The 16,264-nt window shown below is 38.2% G+C and overlaps 1 protein-coding gene across 1 annotated transcript; it reads right to left on the bottom strand.

Moving 5' to 3' along the window:
• Positions 1 to 13,255: 13,255 nt before the first annotated feature.
• Positions 13,256 to 14,209, bottom strand: LOC468150 (olfactory receptor 1D4). Its single transcript, XM_523541.5, has one exon. The coding sequence runs from the start codon at positions 14,192 to 14,194 to the stop codon at positions 13,256 to 13,258; it is 939 nt and encodes a 312-aa protein (XP_523541.4). The 5' UTR covers positions 14,195 to 14,209.
• Between the last annotated feature and the right edge of the window lie 2,055 nt (positions 14,210 to 16,264).

Here is a 16,264-nt window from a genome sequence, read left to right as displayed (position 1 = left end):
CTGTCATTGATGGGCATTTGGGTTGGTTCCAAGTCTTTGCTATTGTGAATACTGCCACAATAAACATACATGTGCATTTGTCTTTATAGTAGAATGATTTATAATCCTTTGGGTATATACTCAGTAGTGGGATTGCTGGGTCAAATGGTATTTCTGGTTCTAGATCCTAGAGGAATCGCCACACTGTCTTCCACAATGGTTGAACTAATTTACATTCCCACCAGCAGCGTAAAAGCATTCCTATTTCTCCACATTTAGGATTTCATTCTTTTTTTATGGTTGCATAGTGCTCCATTGTGTATATATACCACATTTTCTTTATCCAATCATCTGTTGATGGACACTGTGGTTGTTTTCAAATCTTGACAATTGTAAACAATGCTGCAACAAACAGGGGCGTACAGATATCTCTTCAATATACTTATTTCCCTTCTTTTGAGTATATACCTCATAACAGGATTTCTGGATCATATGGTAACTCTAATTTTAGTTGTTTTTTTTTTTTTTTTGAAGAACCTCCAAACTGTTCTCCATAGTGCTTGTATTAATGTACATGCACATCAATAGTGGATGAGGGTCCCCTTTTCTTCTCATGCTCACCAACATTTGTTACTGCCTGTCTCTTGGATAAGAGCCATTTTAACTGGGATGAGATGGTATCTCATTGTAGTTTTGATTTGCATTTCTCTGACAATCAATGATATTGAGCACCTTTTCATATGTCTGTTTGCCATTTGTATATCTTCTTTTGAGAAATGTCTATTCAAATATTTTGCCAATTTTTAATTATTAGATTTTTTTCCTGTAGGGTTGTTTGAGCTCCTTATATATTCTGATTATTAATCCCTTGTCAGATGAGTAGTTTGCAAATATTTCCTCCCATTCTGTGGGTTTTCTCTTCACTTTGTTGATTATTTCCTTTGCACAGAAGCTTTTTAACTTGATGTGATCCCATTTGTCCATGTTTGCTTTGGTTGCCTCTGCTTGTGGGATATTACTCAAGAAATTGTTGCCCAGACCAATGTCCTTGAGAGTTTCTCCAATGTTTCCCTGTAGTATTTCAACTCTAGAATTTCTGCTTGATTCTTTTTAACAATTTCAATCTCTTTGTGAAATTTACCTGATAGAATTCTGAATTTCTTCACTGTGTTATCTTGAATTTCTTTTCATTTCCTTAACACAGCTATTTTGAATTATCTGTAAGAAAGATCAAATATCTCTGTTTCTTCAGGATTGGTCCCTGGTGCCTTCAGTTCATTTGGTGAGCTCATGTTTTCCTGGATGGTCTCAGTGTTTTTAGGTGTTCATTGGTGTCTGGGCATTGAAGAATTAGGCATTTATTGCAGTTTTTGCAGTCTGGTCTTGTTTATGCCATCCTTCTTGTCCCTTCCAGTCCCTGTTCCCATTTCCAGGGGGAGCTTCTAAGTGTCTTGAGCGTCCTTCACAACATAGACTATATAAATAGGCACTTATGGATCCACTTCTTACTTTTAACTCTCTGCATATCTGCATTGTTTTTGCAGGCAAGCCGAATAGAAAGCCAACTAAAAAAAATATCAATGAGTCCTTAGTAATAATATGGGTTAAGTAGGATGAGGTTTTGAATTTTTCTTTTTTCAGTCAAATGGCATCTTAGGTACCACTGCTGGGGGTCCTCAAAATATGTGCTTGTCGTCATTCTCTTAAGAGCTGAGATCTGGATTCTGTGTGTGTGTGTGTGTGTGTGTGTGTGTGTGTGTGTGTGTGTGAGAGAGAGAGAGAGAGAGAGAGAGAGAGAGAGATTCTTAGGCTACGAAGATGTTTTTGGCCCATAGCTAAGTGGGTTGCTTGCCTGGTGGTGGAGGAATTGCAGGCCAGGCAGTGTGTCCTATGGCCTTGGAATGGACGAGAAAGGCCTGGGCTCCACCGAAAATGACAAGTTGTATCACTCCATGGTCTCTGCTGCACGAGAGGGTGCGTGTGCCTTCCTTCTTCAGCTGCTGTTAAAGCAAAGCTAGGCTGTGCTTCCGTGGCAGCCCTTTCCTTGTATTGCATTTCACCTTGCGTGTTTGTGTGAGTGTAGAGACTATAATTTGATATGGCTTCTGAAGGCTTACAGTCAGGAAGTGGCAGCCACATCTTGTGTCAGTTGACTGTGGCCTCGGTCCTCTTACTCATCCATCGTTCATTCAACAAGTATTTATCAAGCATTTACTATGTATGAAACAATGGACCCAGATACGGGGAAAACTGGTGAACGAAACCAGAATGTCTAATCAGGTGCATGCTGGCTGGGAAGAGCGAGGGTAGATGCTGAGAGGTTCTGCTTTTGAATGTTTGATACTGTGATTTCCCTTCCAAAAATACACAGTGTCGGCTTGCCTCCCTGCAAGTTTTACCTCCTAAATTCCTCTCTGATCCTTCCTCTGCTTTACGCTTCTGTTACTGCCTCTTCAGGTGCTTCCCCTCACTTCGGCCAATTTAGCAGTCTCCTAACTGATCTCCCTGACTGCACCCTTCAGCCCTGTTTCACATCCATTGTTCAGAATGCCACTTAACACAAAGCTGGGTGTGTCATTTCCATGCCTGAGACTTTTCATGGGCTCTCTATTGTCTATTGCATAAAATCCAAGCTCCTTAACTAGCCATAGGGGGCCCTCAATGACATTGCTCACACGTGTCTGTGGACACATGGAGATGATCTTCAAGAACAGTTCTCCCTTCAAAGACAGACTTGCTGCCCAGCTGTGAGGAGCGTGGTCGGCAGACAGCCTTCAGCTGTCAGCTCCTTTAGGGTTTACGTAGCTGCAGAGAGCCTCCTTCCCCAAGGCAGTCCCTTTTCCTGGATAGCCCACACCTGGTGATTGAGGCAGGGGTATAAAGACTGTGCATTTTAACCTGATACGGGACAGCTCCGATGGCCAACAGTCATTCCAAATCTCCCTGCTGGGTTGGTGCTGTGGTGTGAAAGTGTCCTTTCCAAAAGTCATGCGTTGAAACTTCATAGCCAGTGCGATAGTATTATGAGGTGGGGCCTTTAAGAGGTGATTAGGCCATGAGGCTCCTCCCACGTGAATGGGATTAAGACCCTTTATAAAAGAGGCTTCATGGAGTGTGTGGCTTTCTTGTTCTTTCACCTTCCCCCATGTGAAGGTTCGGTGTCTTGCCCCCCGAGAGGATGCAGACGCGAGATGCCGTCTCGGAAGCAGAGACCGGGTCCTCACTAGCTGGCAGCTTGGTTTGGATTTCCCAGTCTCCAGAACTGTGAGAAATAATTTTCTGTTTTTTATAAATTGCCCAGTTTCAGGTATTTTGTTATAGAAGCAGAAAATGTGCTGAGATAATCGGCTTTCTGGGAGGCCAGCCTGCAATTTGACTTCCTCCTCTGCCCAATCAAACTCCTGCCCTTGTTCCTTCACAGGTGCTGCTCCCTAGTAAACACCTTTTACTCCAAACCCTTTCTCATACTTGCTTCTGGAGCCCCTGGCCTGTGACACTGCCTGGATAGCGTCACTGCCGCCGCTCTATTTATACCAGACTCCCCATCACTCCCCACACACACCCTGTTTCAAATCCCCGTGCTTTCATGTGTGCTATCCCTTTGCCTCAACTTTTCAATTTTTTTTTTCTGGTCAACAAAACTTCTATTTTTCCTGTCCTTTCAAACCCAGCTCAGGGAATATCTCCTACCTGGCTCCTTGTTGCTGGGCTTGGCTTGCTTCTTTGTTCTCTCCCTCCTCCCTTTGCTTAGAGAGTACTGCTGTAGTTGGTGGGTACAGTATTGTATACAGAAGTGTATTTGGTACCCAGAAGTGATGGATTCCAGAGCAGAAAGGGACCCGGGACTACCTGACATGGTGGTTAATTGTGATTCTGGAGCAGGAGCTGTGATGAACACGGGAGAGCACATATGCCTTCAACATACTGACTTCATTTCCTTCGGGTACATACCTAGAATTGGGATTACTGAAACATATGGTAGTTCCATTAAAAAGAAAAGTAATTAATTTTTTTAGAGACAAGGTCTCACTCTTTTGCCCAGGCTGGAGTGCAGTGGCACAGTCATAGCTCACTGCAGCCTTGCCCTCCTGGGCTCAAGATATCCTCTTGCCTTAACCTCCCCAGGAGCTAGGACTACAGGTGTGTGCCACTATGCCCAGCTAGCTTTTTAAATTTTGTGTTTGTAGAGACGGGGTATTGCCATGTTGCCCAGGCTGGTGTCAAACTCCTGGCTGTAAGTGATCCTCCTGCCTCAGCCTCCCAAAGTGTTGGGATTACAGGCACGAGCGACTGTGTCCAGGCCACGAGGCTCCTCCCACATGAATGGGATTAAGACCCTTTATAATATTCCATAATTGTTCCATACCATCTTCCATAATTGTTATACTAATTTACATTCCCACCAAGAATGCTTAAAAGTTACCTTTTCTCCACATCCTCTGATACTTGTCATTCATCTTTATGGTGAAGGCTATTTTAACAAGCATGAGATGATGTCTCATGGTGATTTTGATGTACATTTTTCTAATGATTAGTGATGCTGAGCATATTTTCACATACTTATTGATGTCATCCGAAGAGACAACTGTTCATATATCTATAAAGAACATAATTGGTATTTTGATATGGATTTTTTTGATTTGAGTAGCATGGACATTTTAGTAATACTAATTCTTTCAATCCATGAATGGAATATTTTCCCATTTACTATGCCCTTTTCGATTTTTTCTTCAATGTTTTATGTTTTTATTTTACAGATCTTTCATCTCTTTGGTTAAATGTACTCAAAGGGATCTTTGGCTTTGGTAGCTGTTGTAAATGGTATGGTTTCTCCATTTTTTTCAGATAGTTCACTGTTCGTGTATAGAAGTTTCTGTTTTTATGCCAGTACCATAGTATCTTGATTAAAATTGTTTTATAATATGTTTATATGTTTTGAATTCAGAGAGTGTGATGCCTTCAGCTCTGTTCTTTTTGCTGAAGTTTATTTTGGGCTATTGGAGTCTTTTGTGGTTTTATACGAATTGGCTTGTTTTTGTTTATTAAACATTTTATTTAAAAAATGTCAATATGGGGGTACATGTGCAGGTTTGTTGCATGTGTATATTGTACCCAGCCAGAGAGCATAGTACCAAATAGGTAGTTTTTCAACCCATGCCTCCCTCCCCTCCTTGCCCCCATTAGTCTGCAGTTTCTTTGTTCTCGTGTTTATGTCCACGTGTGTTCAGTGTTTCGCTCCCGCTTATAAGTGAAAACATGTGGTATTTGGTTTTCTGCTCCTGAGTTAGTTTGCTTAGGATTGTGTCCTCCAGCTCCATCCATGTTGTTGGAAAGGACGTGATTTCATTGTTTTTTAGGACTGCATAATATTCCATGGTGTATACAGACATTTTCTTTATCCGGTCAACCACCAAAGTTTGTGTACGTTTGATGACACCAAAGTTGAATCCATGTCTTTGCTATTGTGAATCGCATTGTGATGGACATATGCATACATATGTCCTTATGGTAGAATGATTTATATACCCCGTAATGGAATTGCTGGGTCGAATGGTAGTTCTGTTTTAAGTTCTTTGAGAAATCTCCAAACTGCTCTTTACAGTTGCTGAACTAATTTACATTCCCACCATCAGCATATAAGCGTTCCCTCCCTTTTCTCCACAGCCTTGCCAGCATCTGCTTTTTTTGGACTTTTTATTAATAGCCATTTTGACTGGTGTGAGATGGTGTCTCATTGTGGTTTTGATTTGCATTTCTCTGATGATTAGTGATGAGCATTTTTTGCATATGTTTGTTGGCCAGTTGTGTGCCTTCCCTTGAGAGGTGTCGTTTCCTTTCCCCATTTTTTAATGGGGTTATTTTTTGGTTGTTGATTTAAGTTCCTTACAAATACTGGATATTAGACCTTGGTCAGATGCATAGTTTGCAAATATTTTCTCCCATTCTGCAGGTTGTCTGTGTACTCTTTTGATAGTTTGTTTTGCTGTGTAGATGATCTTTAGGTAATTAGGTCCCACTTTTCAATAGTTTGACCTATTCTTTTCTTATTATTTTATTTCTCTTGCCTGATTGCTCTGGCTAGGCCTTCCAGTACTATGTTGAATAGGGTGGTGAGAGTGGGCATCCCTGTTTTGTTCCAGGTCTCAAGGGGAATGGCTCCAGCTTTTGCCCATTAAGTATGATGTTGGCTGTGGGTTTGTCATAGATGGCTCTTATTATTTTGAGGTATGTTCCTTGGATGCCTACTCTCTTGAGGAGTTTTATCATGAAGGGATGCTGGATTTTAACAAAACCTTTTTCTGTTTCTATTGAGATGATCATATGGTTTTTGGCTTTTAATTCTGTTTATGTATTAAATCACATTTATCGATTTGTGTATGTTGAACCAGGCTTGCATCCCAGGAACTAAGGTTGGGCAAGTCCAGATGGTCATTTTACAGGTAATTGCTGACACGCAGTTGCCTCTCAACCTGGGGAAGACTAATGAAAGCAACCGGGTTTTGTGGGGAAGGTGGCTCGGGATTTCAGCCTGAAAGGCGAATGGACAGTGTTTCCTGCAGCATGATGTTGACTAGTTTTTTCTGGTGTGGCACCTCTATTGGCCAGAATACAGAGCAATTGCCAAGATCTGTGTGCTGGCTATTGTAAGTCCTACCTTCATTCTTTGTTTCTAACTGACCCCAGGTGGTCTAACTCTGCTGGCGCTCTCTCTGTTTCCCCTGGGATGAGACAAGAATGAGCTTGTCTCCTCCTACAAAGGATCCCAGAATGGTGGGGAAACTGAGTATTGGCCTCCAATTCACTTCTCTTATTGTAGAAACTGTGGGTGTAGGAACATTCTCTGTGTGTGGTGCGGTGCTGACTTTGGGGAGGGTGGCATGGTCAGAGAACAATTTCTGTTACTCTTTGGTCATGCCTTTTCTCAGTCGTGTGGCCCAGAGTGGTGTCTCAGCCTCAATCCCAATTCCTGGAACATTCAAGATGTTTTTCTGAAAATTTTAAGTTCCAGGATACATGTGCAGGATATGCAGGTTTGTTACGTAGGTAAATGTGTGCCATGGTGTTTTGCTGCACCTGTCAACCCATCGCTGAGATACTAAGCCCTGCATGCATTAGCTCTTTATCCCGATTCTCTCCCCCCACCACCCCCACTCCCCCAACAGGACCCAGTGTGTGTCGTTCCTCTCCCGGTGTCCTTGTGTTAGGATGGTATTCTTGATTGTGGGTGCTTCTAGTTGGATTTCTGTGTGGGGGAGTGAAACTGGAGAACTCCTATTCTGCCATCTTGCTTATGTCGTTCTCTTCTTGACCAATTTTTAATAAAAAATATATGATTCAGATTTTCTGTGTGTTTAGAGGGGAAAGAAGTATTGTTATGGACTGAATGTTTGTGTCCCTGCCAAATCCATATGTCGAAGCTCTACTTCCCCATGTGATAGTACCTTTGGGAGGTAACTGGGTTTAGAGGAGCTCATGATGGTGAGCCCCATAATGGGATTAGTGCTCTTATAAGAAGAGGAGGAGACCAGTGCTTTTCCTTTCTCTCGTTGCATACACAAAGAAGAGGTCATGTGAGCACACAGCAAGATGGTGGCTGCCTACAAGCTAGGAAGAAGTCTTACCAGAACCCAACCATGCTGGCATCCTGATAGTGACTCCTAGCTTCCACAAGTATGAGAAAATCAATCTGTTGTTTAAGCCACCCAGTGTATGGTATTTGTTATAACATCCCTAATTGACTAAGACAAATGTGTTTTCCACATCTAATCATTCATCCAATTTATAAGTCAAACCCAATGGCAAACCAAAGCTTCAGATTCTTTAAAAACTAAAAAAGTAACTATGAATAATTTCTTTTTTTCTTTTTCTTTTTTTTTTGCTTGGTAAATCAACTATTTTTATTTTATTATTTTATTTTCCATAAGTCGTTGGGGTACAGGTGTATTTGGTTACATGAGTAAGTTCTTTAGTGGAGATTTATGAGATCCTTGTGCACCCATCATCCAAGCAGTATACACTGCATCATATTTGTTGTCTTTTATCCCTCGCCCCCCTCCCAGTCTTCTCCCCGAGTCTCCAAAATCCATTATATCATTTTTATGGCTTTGTGTCCTCATAGCTTAGCTCCCACATATCATTGAGAACACATGATCTTTGGTTTTCCATTCTTGAGTTACTTCACTTAGAATAATAGTCTCCAGTCTCATCCAGGTCATTGCAAATGCTATTAATTCATTCCTTTTTATGGCTGAGTAGTATTCCATTATATATATGCCATAGTTTCTTTACCCATTCGTTGATCAATGGGCATTTGGGTTGGTTCCACGATTTTGCATTTGTGAATTGTTGCTATAAACATGAGTGTGCAAGTATATTTTTCAAATAATGACTTCTTTTCCTCTGGATAGATACCCAGTAGTGGATTGCTGGATCAAATGGTAGTTCTATTTTTAGTTCTTTAAGGAAACTCCACACTGTTTTCCATGGTGGCTGTACTAGCTTACAATCCCACCAGCAGTGTAGAAGTGTTCCCTGATCACTGCATCCATGCCAACATCTCCTGTTTTTCTATTTTTTGATTATGGACATTCTTGCAGGAGTATGATAATTTTTTGATTATGGCTGTTTTTTGCAGGAGTACAGTGGTATCACATTGTGGTTTTGATTTGCATCTCCCTGATCATTAGTGAAGTTGAGCATTTTTTCAAATGTTTGCTGACAATTAGTTTATCTTCTTCTGAGAATTGTCTATTCATGTCCTTAGCCCACTTTTTGATGGGATTGTTTGTTTTATTCTTATTGATTTGTTTGAGTTTGTTGTAAATTCTGGATATTAGTCCTTTGTCAGATGTGTACATTATGAAGAGTAAATCAACTATTGACCCTGATTTAGGCAGTGTGGTTTATATTCTGAAAATGACTCACAGATTTTGAAAAAATTACATAAAAATCTTATAATTTTCTTTCCATCACACTTTCTCAGCATTTTTGCCATAACATTTTCTTAAACTAAATGAATTTGAATAACTGCCCTGTGATTTACTTAGGAAAATTGCTTATGTATCTGTTTCCTCATTTGTAAAATAAAAATAACAAAACCTTGTTCATAAGATTGTTTAAAGGACTCAATGAGAAACATTTGAAAGTCCTGTAATCTGGCAGATGTCAGAAATATGATTTCCTTCCTTTCTTGACACCAGTGAGCATAATAGAAAAGTAATAGAAATAATGCTTCAGCTAATTTTGGTTAGAAATAACCATGACTTTTGTCTCTACAGATCCATGAATAGATGAGTTTTAAAGTCTGATTCATTCTTTAAAGTCTTTATTAATTCAATGGCATAATAAAAACCTCACAGATATAAGCTATCTTTTTATATCTCATATTTTGACACCGTATCAAACCCTTTTCCAGGTACCATTTAACTCACTCAATTGAGAAAGATTGCATGCCTAGATTGCTGAAGACTTTTATTCCTTTCACATACAGTTAAAATTGGGAGTAAGTGCTTCGCAATAGTATAGATGATGTAGTGTAAGGTAGAATAGCACTTAACCATGGCATAAATTCAATTATACTTGTGTCTTATAAGGTATAATTAGGCAAAAATTAGATTCTAATTTTAGTTTATATAATTACTGTGGTAAAAGATGTATTATAATTTTTAAGTACTGAGTTTTTTTTCTGGGTTTTTGCATTCTGATTCTCTGTTACAGTTTTTTCTTCCCATAGTGGTCTTCTGTCCTATCCTCCCTTTATAAATTTGCAATATACATTTTTAAATACAATTTCTGCATAGTTCCATTTTCTATGAAAGAGCAAACAGTTCAGCTAGGAAACGGGAACAATATCAGCCTTTAGATAGTGTGGGTGAAATAGAGTCACTTCCCTTTCAGCTCAGCTTTGATTTCAAGTTACTTAAACTCTACCTGAAAATGATTTTATGTCATATACTTGTACAATGTAAACATCATCCAAATTAAAAATGTTAAAGCCTCAATGTCTTCCCTAAGTATTTATGAAAATAAAACAAGAGACTATTTCTGATTCTATTATCAATATTGAGAAGGAATGGTCAGTAAGTATATGACATTTTATAGTCTTTGATCACGAAAAGAGGAAGGTAATTTGAAAGTGTGTTCTATTTGTAACCTTATCTGCTGGAATTTATGTGTTATCTGTTGGAATTGCCAGCACATATAAGGCTATATGTTTTAAATAACTAATTTGTTAAAGAGCCATTAAAAATATGAGTTTGAAAATAACAAAGGAATTTAATACTACTTAATAAATATTTTAGGGTTAAAAATAAGTGTTACATTTTCTTTAGTGGCATATTTCAAGCATATAATAAAATAAAATAATTTTAGACACATATATACCATCCACAAAATTAAAAATATTAATTTGTTACCTGATCATGTCACTTCTTTCTGTAAAAAAGATTTAAAATATTATAGTTAACACTAAAGCACTATCCCTATTCCTTTCCCTCATTTTGTTCTCCCTTTCAAAGGAATTGATTTCCGAATTTGAGAACAATTTTCAAGTATGTTTGTACTTTAGGAGAACAGTTCTCAAACTTTTGGTTTCAGGATGCATTTACCTGCTTAAAATTTTTGGGACCAAAAGAGCCATGAGCTGTGTTTATATGGGTTTTATCTACTGATATTCTCATATTAGAAAGACATTTAAAATATTTATTTACTAATTCCCTCATAAAACAATAATATTACCATGACATGTTTTTATAGTAGGATTTTAAATAGAAATAACTATATTTTTTAAAAAATTTATTGAAGAATAGCATGGTTTTACTTTTTTTCCAATCTTTTTAATGTCTGGCTTAACACAAGAGAGCTAGATTCCTGTATCAGCTTCTGCATTTATTTGTAGTGATATGTTATTTTGGTTGACATGTATGAAGAAAATCCAGCCTTATACAGATGTGTAATTGCAAAAGGGAGGATTATGTTAATAACCTTTTCAATTAATATTATTTGATACTACATCAAAACGTGATAAGTGGTAGTTTCTTAAAGGTTAGTAGCAATGCAGAATCTGATAACACATGAATAGACATTTTATCCCCTATGTCATTAAAATCCATTGGCTTCTTTTGCATTTTAAGTTAATCTTTTATTTATGTGTAACTTTTTCACATAATGCATTGGTCATTTGAAAAATACTGGCTCACTGAGTTATACAGATCTTCCAGTGTTGACACATTTCATATATATATGAAATATGTATCCATCACCATGATGGACGAATTTTCCAAAGGGGTGATATTGCTTGATAGACCAAATATTTATTACTGGCAACAAATACTGTCAGTTTTTCTTACAGCGACAGGCTCACTTCATTTATTTTGTGGCAACGCCTGCCAAATACCAATTCTGAATAACTATAGTTTATCAGTAATTCTAACAAATAAAAATAATGTTCCATGAAATGGCTGGTTGAGCCCAAATTCAATCATTCAAGTACTTCCTCACAAGATAATCATTGTACTTTGAGATGCAGAAGTGCTCTCTGGTACTAGCCATTATATTATACAAAATATTAAAAAGACATACATGAAAAGATGTGATTTAATAAAAATTTATTGCTTTATCAAGGACAACATTTGTTTAGAATTTTGTCTTTCTCTGCATCTATTGACATGTTGATTTTTTATTTTTATTTGTCAATATAATAAACACTTATGGATTAAAAAGTATCAAATTATCTTTATATACCTTTGAAATATCCTAATGGGTACTTATGCAGTATTATTATTTTTAAATTCTCTGTTGGATTCAATTTACTAGTATTTTCTTTGGGATACCTGTATTTATATTTTTAAGTGAAATTAGCTCTTGCACTTTTTCTTGTCCTCTTTTTCTGCTTTGATATCAGGTGATAATTATGACATAAAACTATTTGGGAAGTTTTATTTCTTTTTCTATTCTCTGCAAATTTTTTTTTTTAAAAAAACTGGATGATTCGTAACTTCCTAAAAGTTGCTTATAAATGGATTTATATTTGTGATGTGTACATATTCATATATATATGAATATTTAAAATGATTGCTTAAATTCTAGTTATAGGACTATTTAATTTTTCCATTTCTTCTTGAGTCAGCTTTGAAAAGTCACATTTTTTTCAAGGATTTATTTATTTTGTCAAAATGTTCAAAATTATTGGCATGTAGATGTTGATGATATTCCCTCTTCATCACCCTAATCTTGATGTTATCTTTAGTTTTTACCACCATTCTTCCCACTGTAGTCTTTACTCATGTCTTTTCTTTCTTTGCTCAATGTTCCAGGGGTTTGTTCACTTCATTTTATTTTAAAAGAACCTATCTTTGGCTTTTAAAATCCTCTTCATTGTATTTTTGTTTTATATTTTATTGAGTTCGATTCCCAATTTATTTATTAAAATATCTCCTTTCCTCTATGTTCTCTGGGATCACTAAATTGTTCATTTGTTCCAGAATCCTCCCCTTCTACTGGCCATACTACCACTGCTATTTATGAATATGCATTTATGTTTGAGAGTTTTGTTTTCAGGGGTGGATGGAATTCTTGCATGAAGAGAAGGAAGGTGAGGAACTACAGAAATAAAAGATAGGATGGTCTTTCCGAGGGCAAGGTCTGACTTCCTACAGAGAAAAGGAATGCAGGGAAAAGGCAAGAGAGTGTTGCTTTGAGGCCCCAAAGATAAAATCAACCCAGAGCACAAGAGGAATCTTGTTGGCATTTCTGCATGAACCATATGGGCTGTGTCCAGAGTGACTATATGTCAACATTGAAGTGGTGCATGTTGTACCTGTTAGAACATCAAGAAAGGGGAAGCCTCACCCAGGGCATCTGTGGTAGGGGTAGTGCAAAGTGTCTTCTCTAAAAAGCTTGAAGATAGCAGGCTCCTTAGAGAAGCCAAACCTCTGGGTCATAAGTGAATGGGTGCTAGAAAACATGAGAGCCCTCCCTAAGCTATGACTGTGTATATATAGATAAGCCTAGGACTGTGGGCCTATGATCAAGCAGGTTTAAATATTTGACCCTGTAAAATCCTGGTAGTAGTGTTAGCATGACATTATTTATTGCCAAGGCTGGTGAGGTCTGGGAGGCACTGGGATACACATTGTGTCTTTTCTTCACCACAGGTAGATATGCTCATTCTGAGCTGGAGCTGTACTCTGACTGTTGCATATCCCAAAGCATAATGCCTTATGTGTGGTGAAGGATATTTCCGGTCTCCACTTCAATCCCCTTTCCAAAATTACCTTCATTTAGGCCTCTGAAAGGGTCTCCGTAGGACTCTTCCCAGAGCCCCATGCATGTCCTTGTTCCTCAGGCTGTAGATGAAAGGGTTCATCATAGGTGTCACCACAGCATACATCACTGTGGCTACTGAGTCCTTCATGGAGTAGGTATGGAGGGGCTGCAGGTACACCATAGCAAGCATCCCATAAAAGAGGGAGACCACACCCAAATGCGAGGCACAGGTAGAGAAGGTTTTGTATTTCTTAGAGGCTGAGGGCATTTGAAGGATGGTTCTGACAATACGTACATAGGATTTGGTCATGAACCCTAAGGGGGTGAGGAAGATGAAGCAGCCAGTGGCAATCAACACTGTGTGAATGATGTGGGTGTTGGAACATGCCAGCCACAGCAGGATGTACATGTCACAGAAGAGGTAGTGGATCTCTCGAGGCCCACAGAAGGTCACCCTGGTCAGGAGGAAGGTGAGGAGGAGGCCATAGAGAACAGACAGCCCCCAACACAAGGAGAGGAGCAAGACACAGAGCCCAGGGCTCATGGCTGTGACACAGTGGAGGGGGCAGCAGATGGCCACATAGCGATCATACGCCATCACGGCCAGGATGAGGTTGTCCAGGGTCACCAAGGAGACCAGGAAGTAGAGCTGTGTCAGACACCCTGCATAGGAGATGGCTTTGTTCTGGGACTGGAAGTTCACCAGCATCTTGGGGATTGTGTTGGTGACAAAGAAGAGGTCAGTGAAGGAGAGGTTGGCCAGGAAGAAGTACATGGGGGTGTGCAGGTGGGAATCAGAGCTGATGGCCAGGATGATGAGCACATTTCCCAGCACCGTGACCAGGTACATGGACAGGAACATCCAAAACAGGATCTGCTGCTGCTCAGGACTCTCTGAGATCCCCAGGAGAAGGAACTGTGAGTTCTCACTCTGGTTATCTCCATCCATTCCCCCAACTTTCTGTAACATTAACACCAACAAATGTTTATTAAGTGCCCTCATTTGAATAAGGACACGAAGATAAGCAAAATCAACTCTTTTCTTAGAATTAAAATATCTTGGACTAAACTTTAAAAATAATAAAAGCAACAGGTCATTATAGGCACAAAAATAGAATATGGAAAGTATGCAACTTATTTATTCCAGCAACTTCTAACCTGACATAATGAATATTATAAAAACAATGTCTAAGCCTTATTTTTAATCCTGCCATCTTCCAATAGTCTTGAAGTGTTTAAAGTTTAGTGTGTTATGTTATGATTTTATACAGGGTTTTAAGGGGTATTTAATACAGGTATATGCATTACAAGAAAAGATTATTGTCCAATTGGAGGAAGTGGAGAAATAAAATATTGGAAAGGAGAAAGAAGAATTATTATTACTTGTTGATATAATGATCTCTCTGGGAAATCTAAGAAAATGAGTGGAAACATCATTAGAAAAAAAAAGATACCTGTGATTAGTCAGTGAAGTGACCCATGACAAAATGAACAGGCTCTCAGCTTTCATGGTCCCCGTAAGCCACGTAGTGCAGTGCTAAAGACCGTCCTGTGGGAACTCTTTTTTTTTTTTTTTTTTTTTTTTTAATTTTAGATTCAGGGGTGCATGTGCAGATTTGTTACAAGGATATATTGAGAGATGCTGACGTTTGGGCATCTACTGATCCCGAACTCTTAAATTCAAGTCAAAGCACTGCCTCTTCTTGGCTGTAATGCCTCAGGCAGGTCACTTGTGTTCTTTAAGACTCAGGTTTTTTAAATGTGAAAAATGGGTTGGGGTGAGGAGAAAATTAAGGAATAAAGTACTTAACACAAAGAGCTGACATGTGGAGAGCACTCAATAAGTAGTACCTGTTATTATATATGAATGATAAGAATACTAAGATTAAAATATGAAACACATTATCAGCAAACAATCTATGCATTAAGATATTAATAAGAATCAGGTATGGTCTTCAAATTCTCTATTGAGGCATAAAGTAAAAATTTATTAAATGGACAGATATAACCAAGATTCTAGATAAAAAAGATGAGATGTTGCAAAGGTGCATATTCTGAGTTGTTCTAAAATTTAACCTATTTGAAAGTCAAAATTGTAACAGGGTTTTAAAGAAACAAGAGCTAGTTTAAATTTCGTATAAAATAGGAATGAAAATAAGCTAGGAAAATGTTGAAGACAAGGAGACACTTGCTCTATTAAGAACTTTAAAATAGCGGGGGTACTGATGCTAGAATGAACAGATCAGTAGAACTGTCTAGAAACTTAAACAGCCAAGTTCATGTGGAATGTGACACTTTAATTCACCAGGGAAAGGTTGCATTATGTAATAAATGGCATTAGGACAACTGTCTACCTATTTTTTGGGAAAAGTTACATCAATGTTTTGTATTTTATCAAACATACTAAAACATACCAAACATACTAGTATATTTTATCAAAATATACTAAAGATTAAAAAATTATTTTTTCCTTTTGAAAACTGAATGTATATGGAATAAAACATTAAAAATCTGAAAAGTTATAAAGGAGATAATATAAATTGTATCAAATTCCAGCATGTAGAGATAGACAACCATGGCTAATGTCTTTTTAGCCGAGACATGAAGGACCACAAAAAGCCAGTCTTGTAACACAATAGGCAAAGAGCTTTGCAGAAAAACAGCCACCCTGAGCAGAGCCCCTGAGCAGGGAAAGGTCGTTCTTGTGTTTAAGGAAGTAAATATAGGCCAGCATGTCTGGGAGCAAAGAGGATATTGGTGAGACAGGATGTTGTGCAATGGCCAGTAATGAACTGTAAAGCAGAAGTGGCTGTGCATATTTAGCAACTATTGTTTTTCTTCATAGTTTATCAACAGTATTTAAAAAATCAGGTATGGCTGTTGCATTTTTAATAAAACACTTTTTCAGTGTCACTCAAGATACATTATGTGAATAGCCTTCTTAATATGGAAGCATACTTGTATGCCCATTATGAACCACTGAATCAATTTGCTAATATTTTATTTAGACTTTTGTAGT

Source organism: Pan troglodytes, chromosome 19 (genome assembly GCF_028858775.2).
Source record: "Pan troglodytes isolate AG18354 chromosome 19, NHGRI_mPanTro3-v2.0_pri, whole genome shotgun sequence".
Classification (NCBI taxonomy): domain Eukaryota; kingdom Metazoa; phylum Chordata; class Mammalia; order Primates; family Hominidae; genus Pan; species Pan troglodytes.
This window is presented reverse-complemented; position numbering and strand designations above follow the sequence as displayed.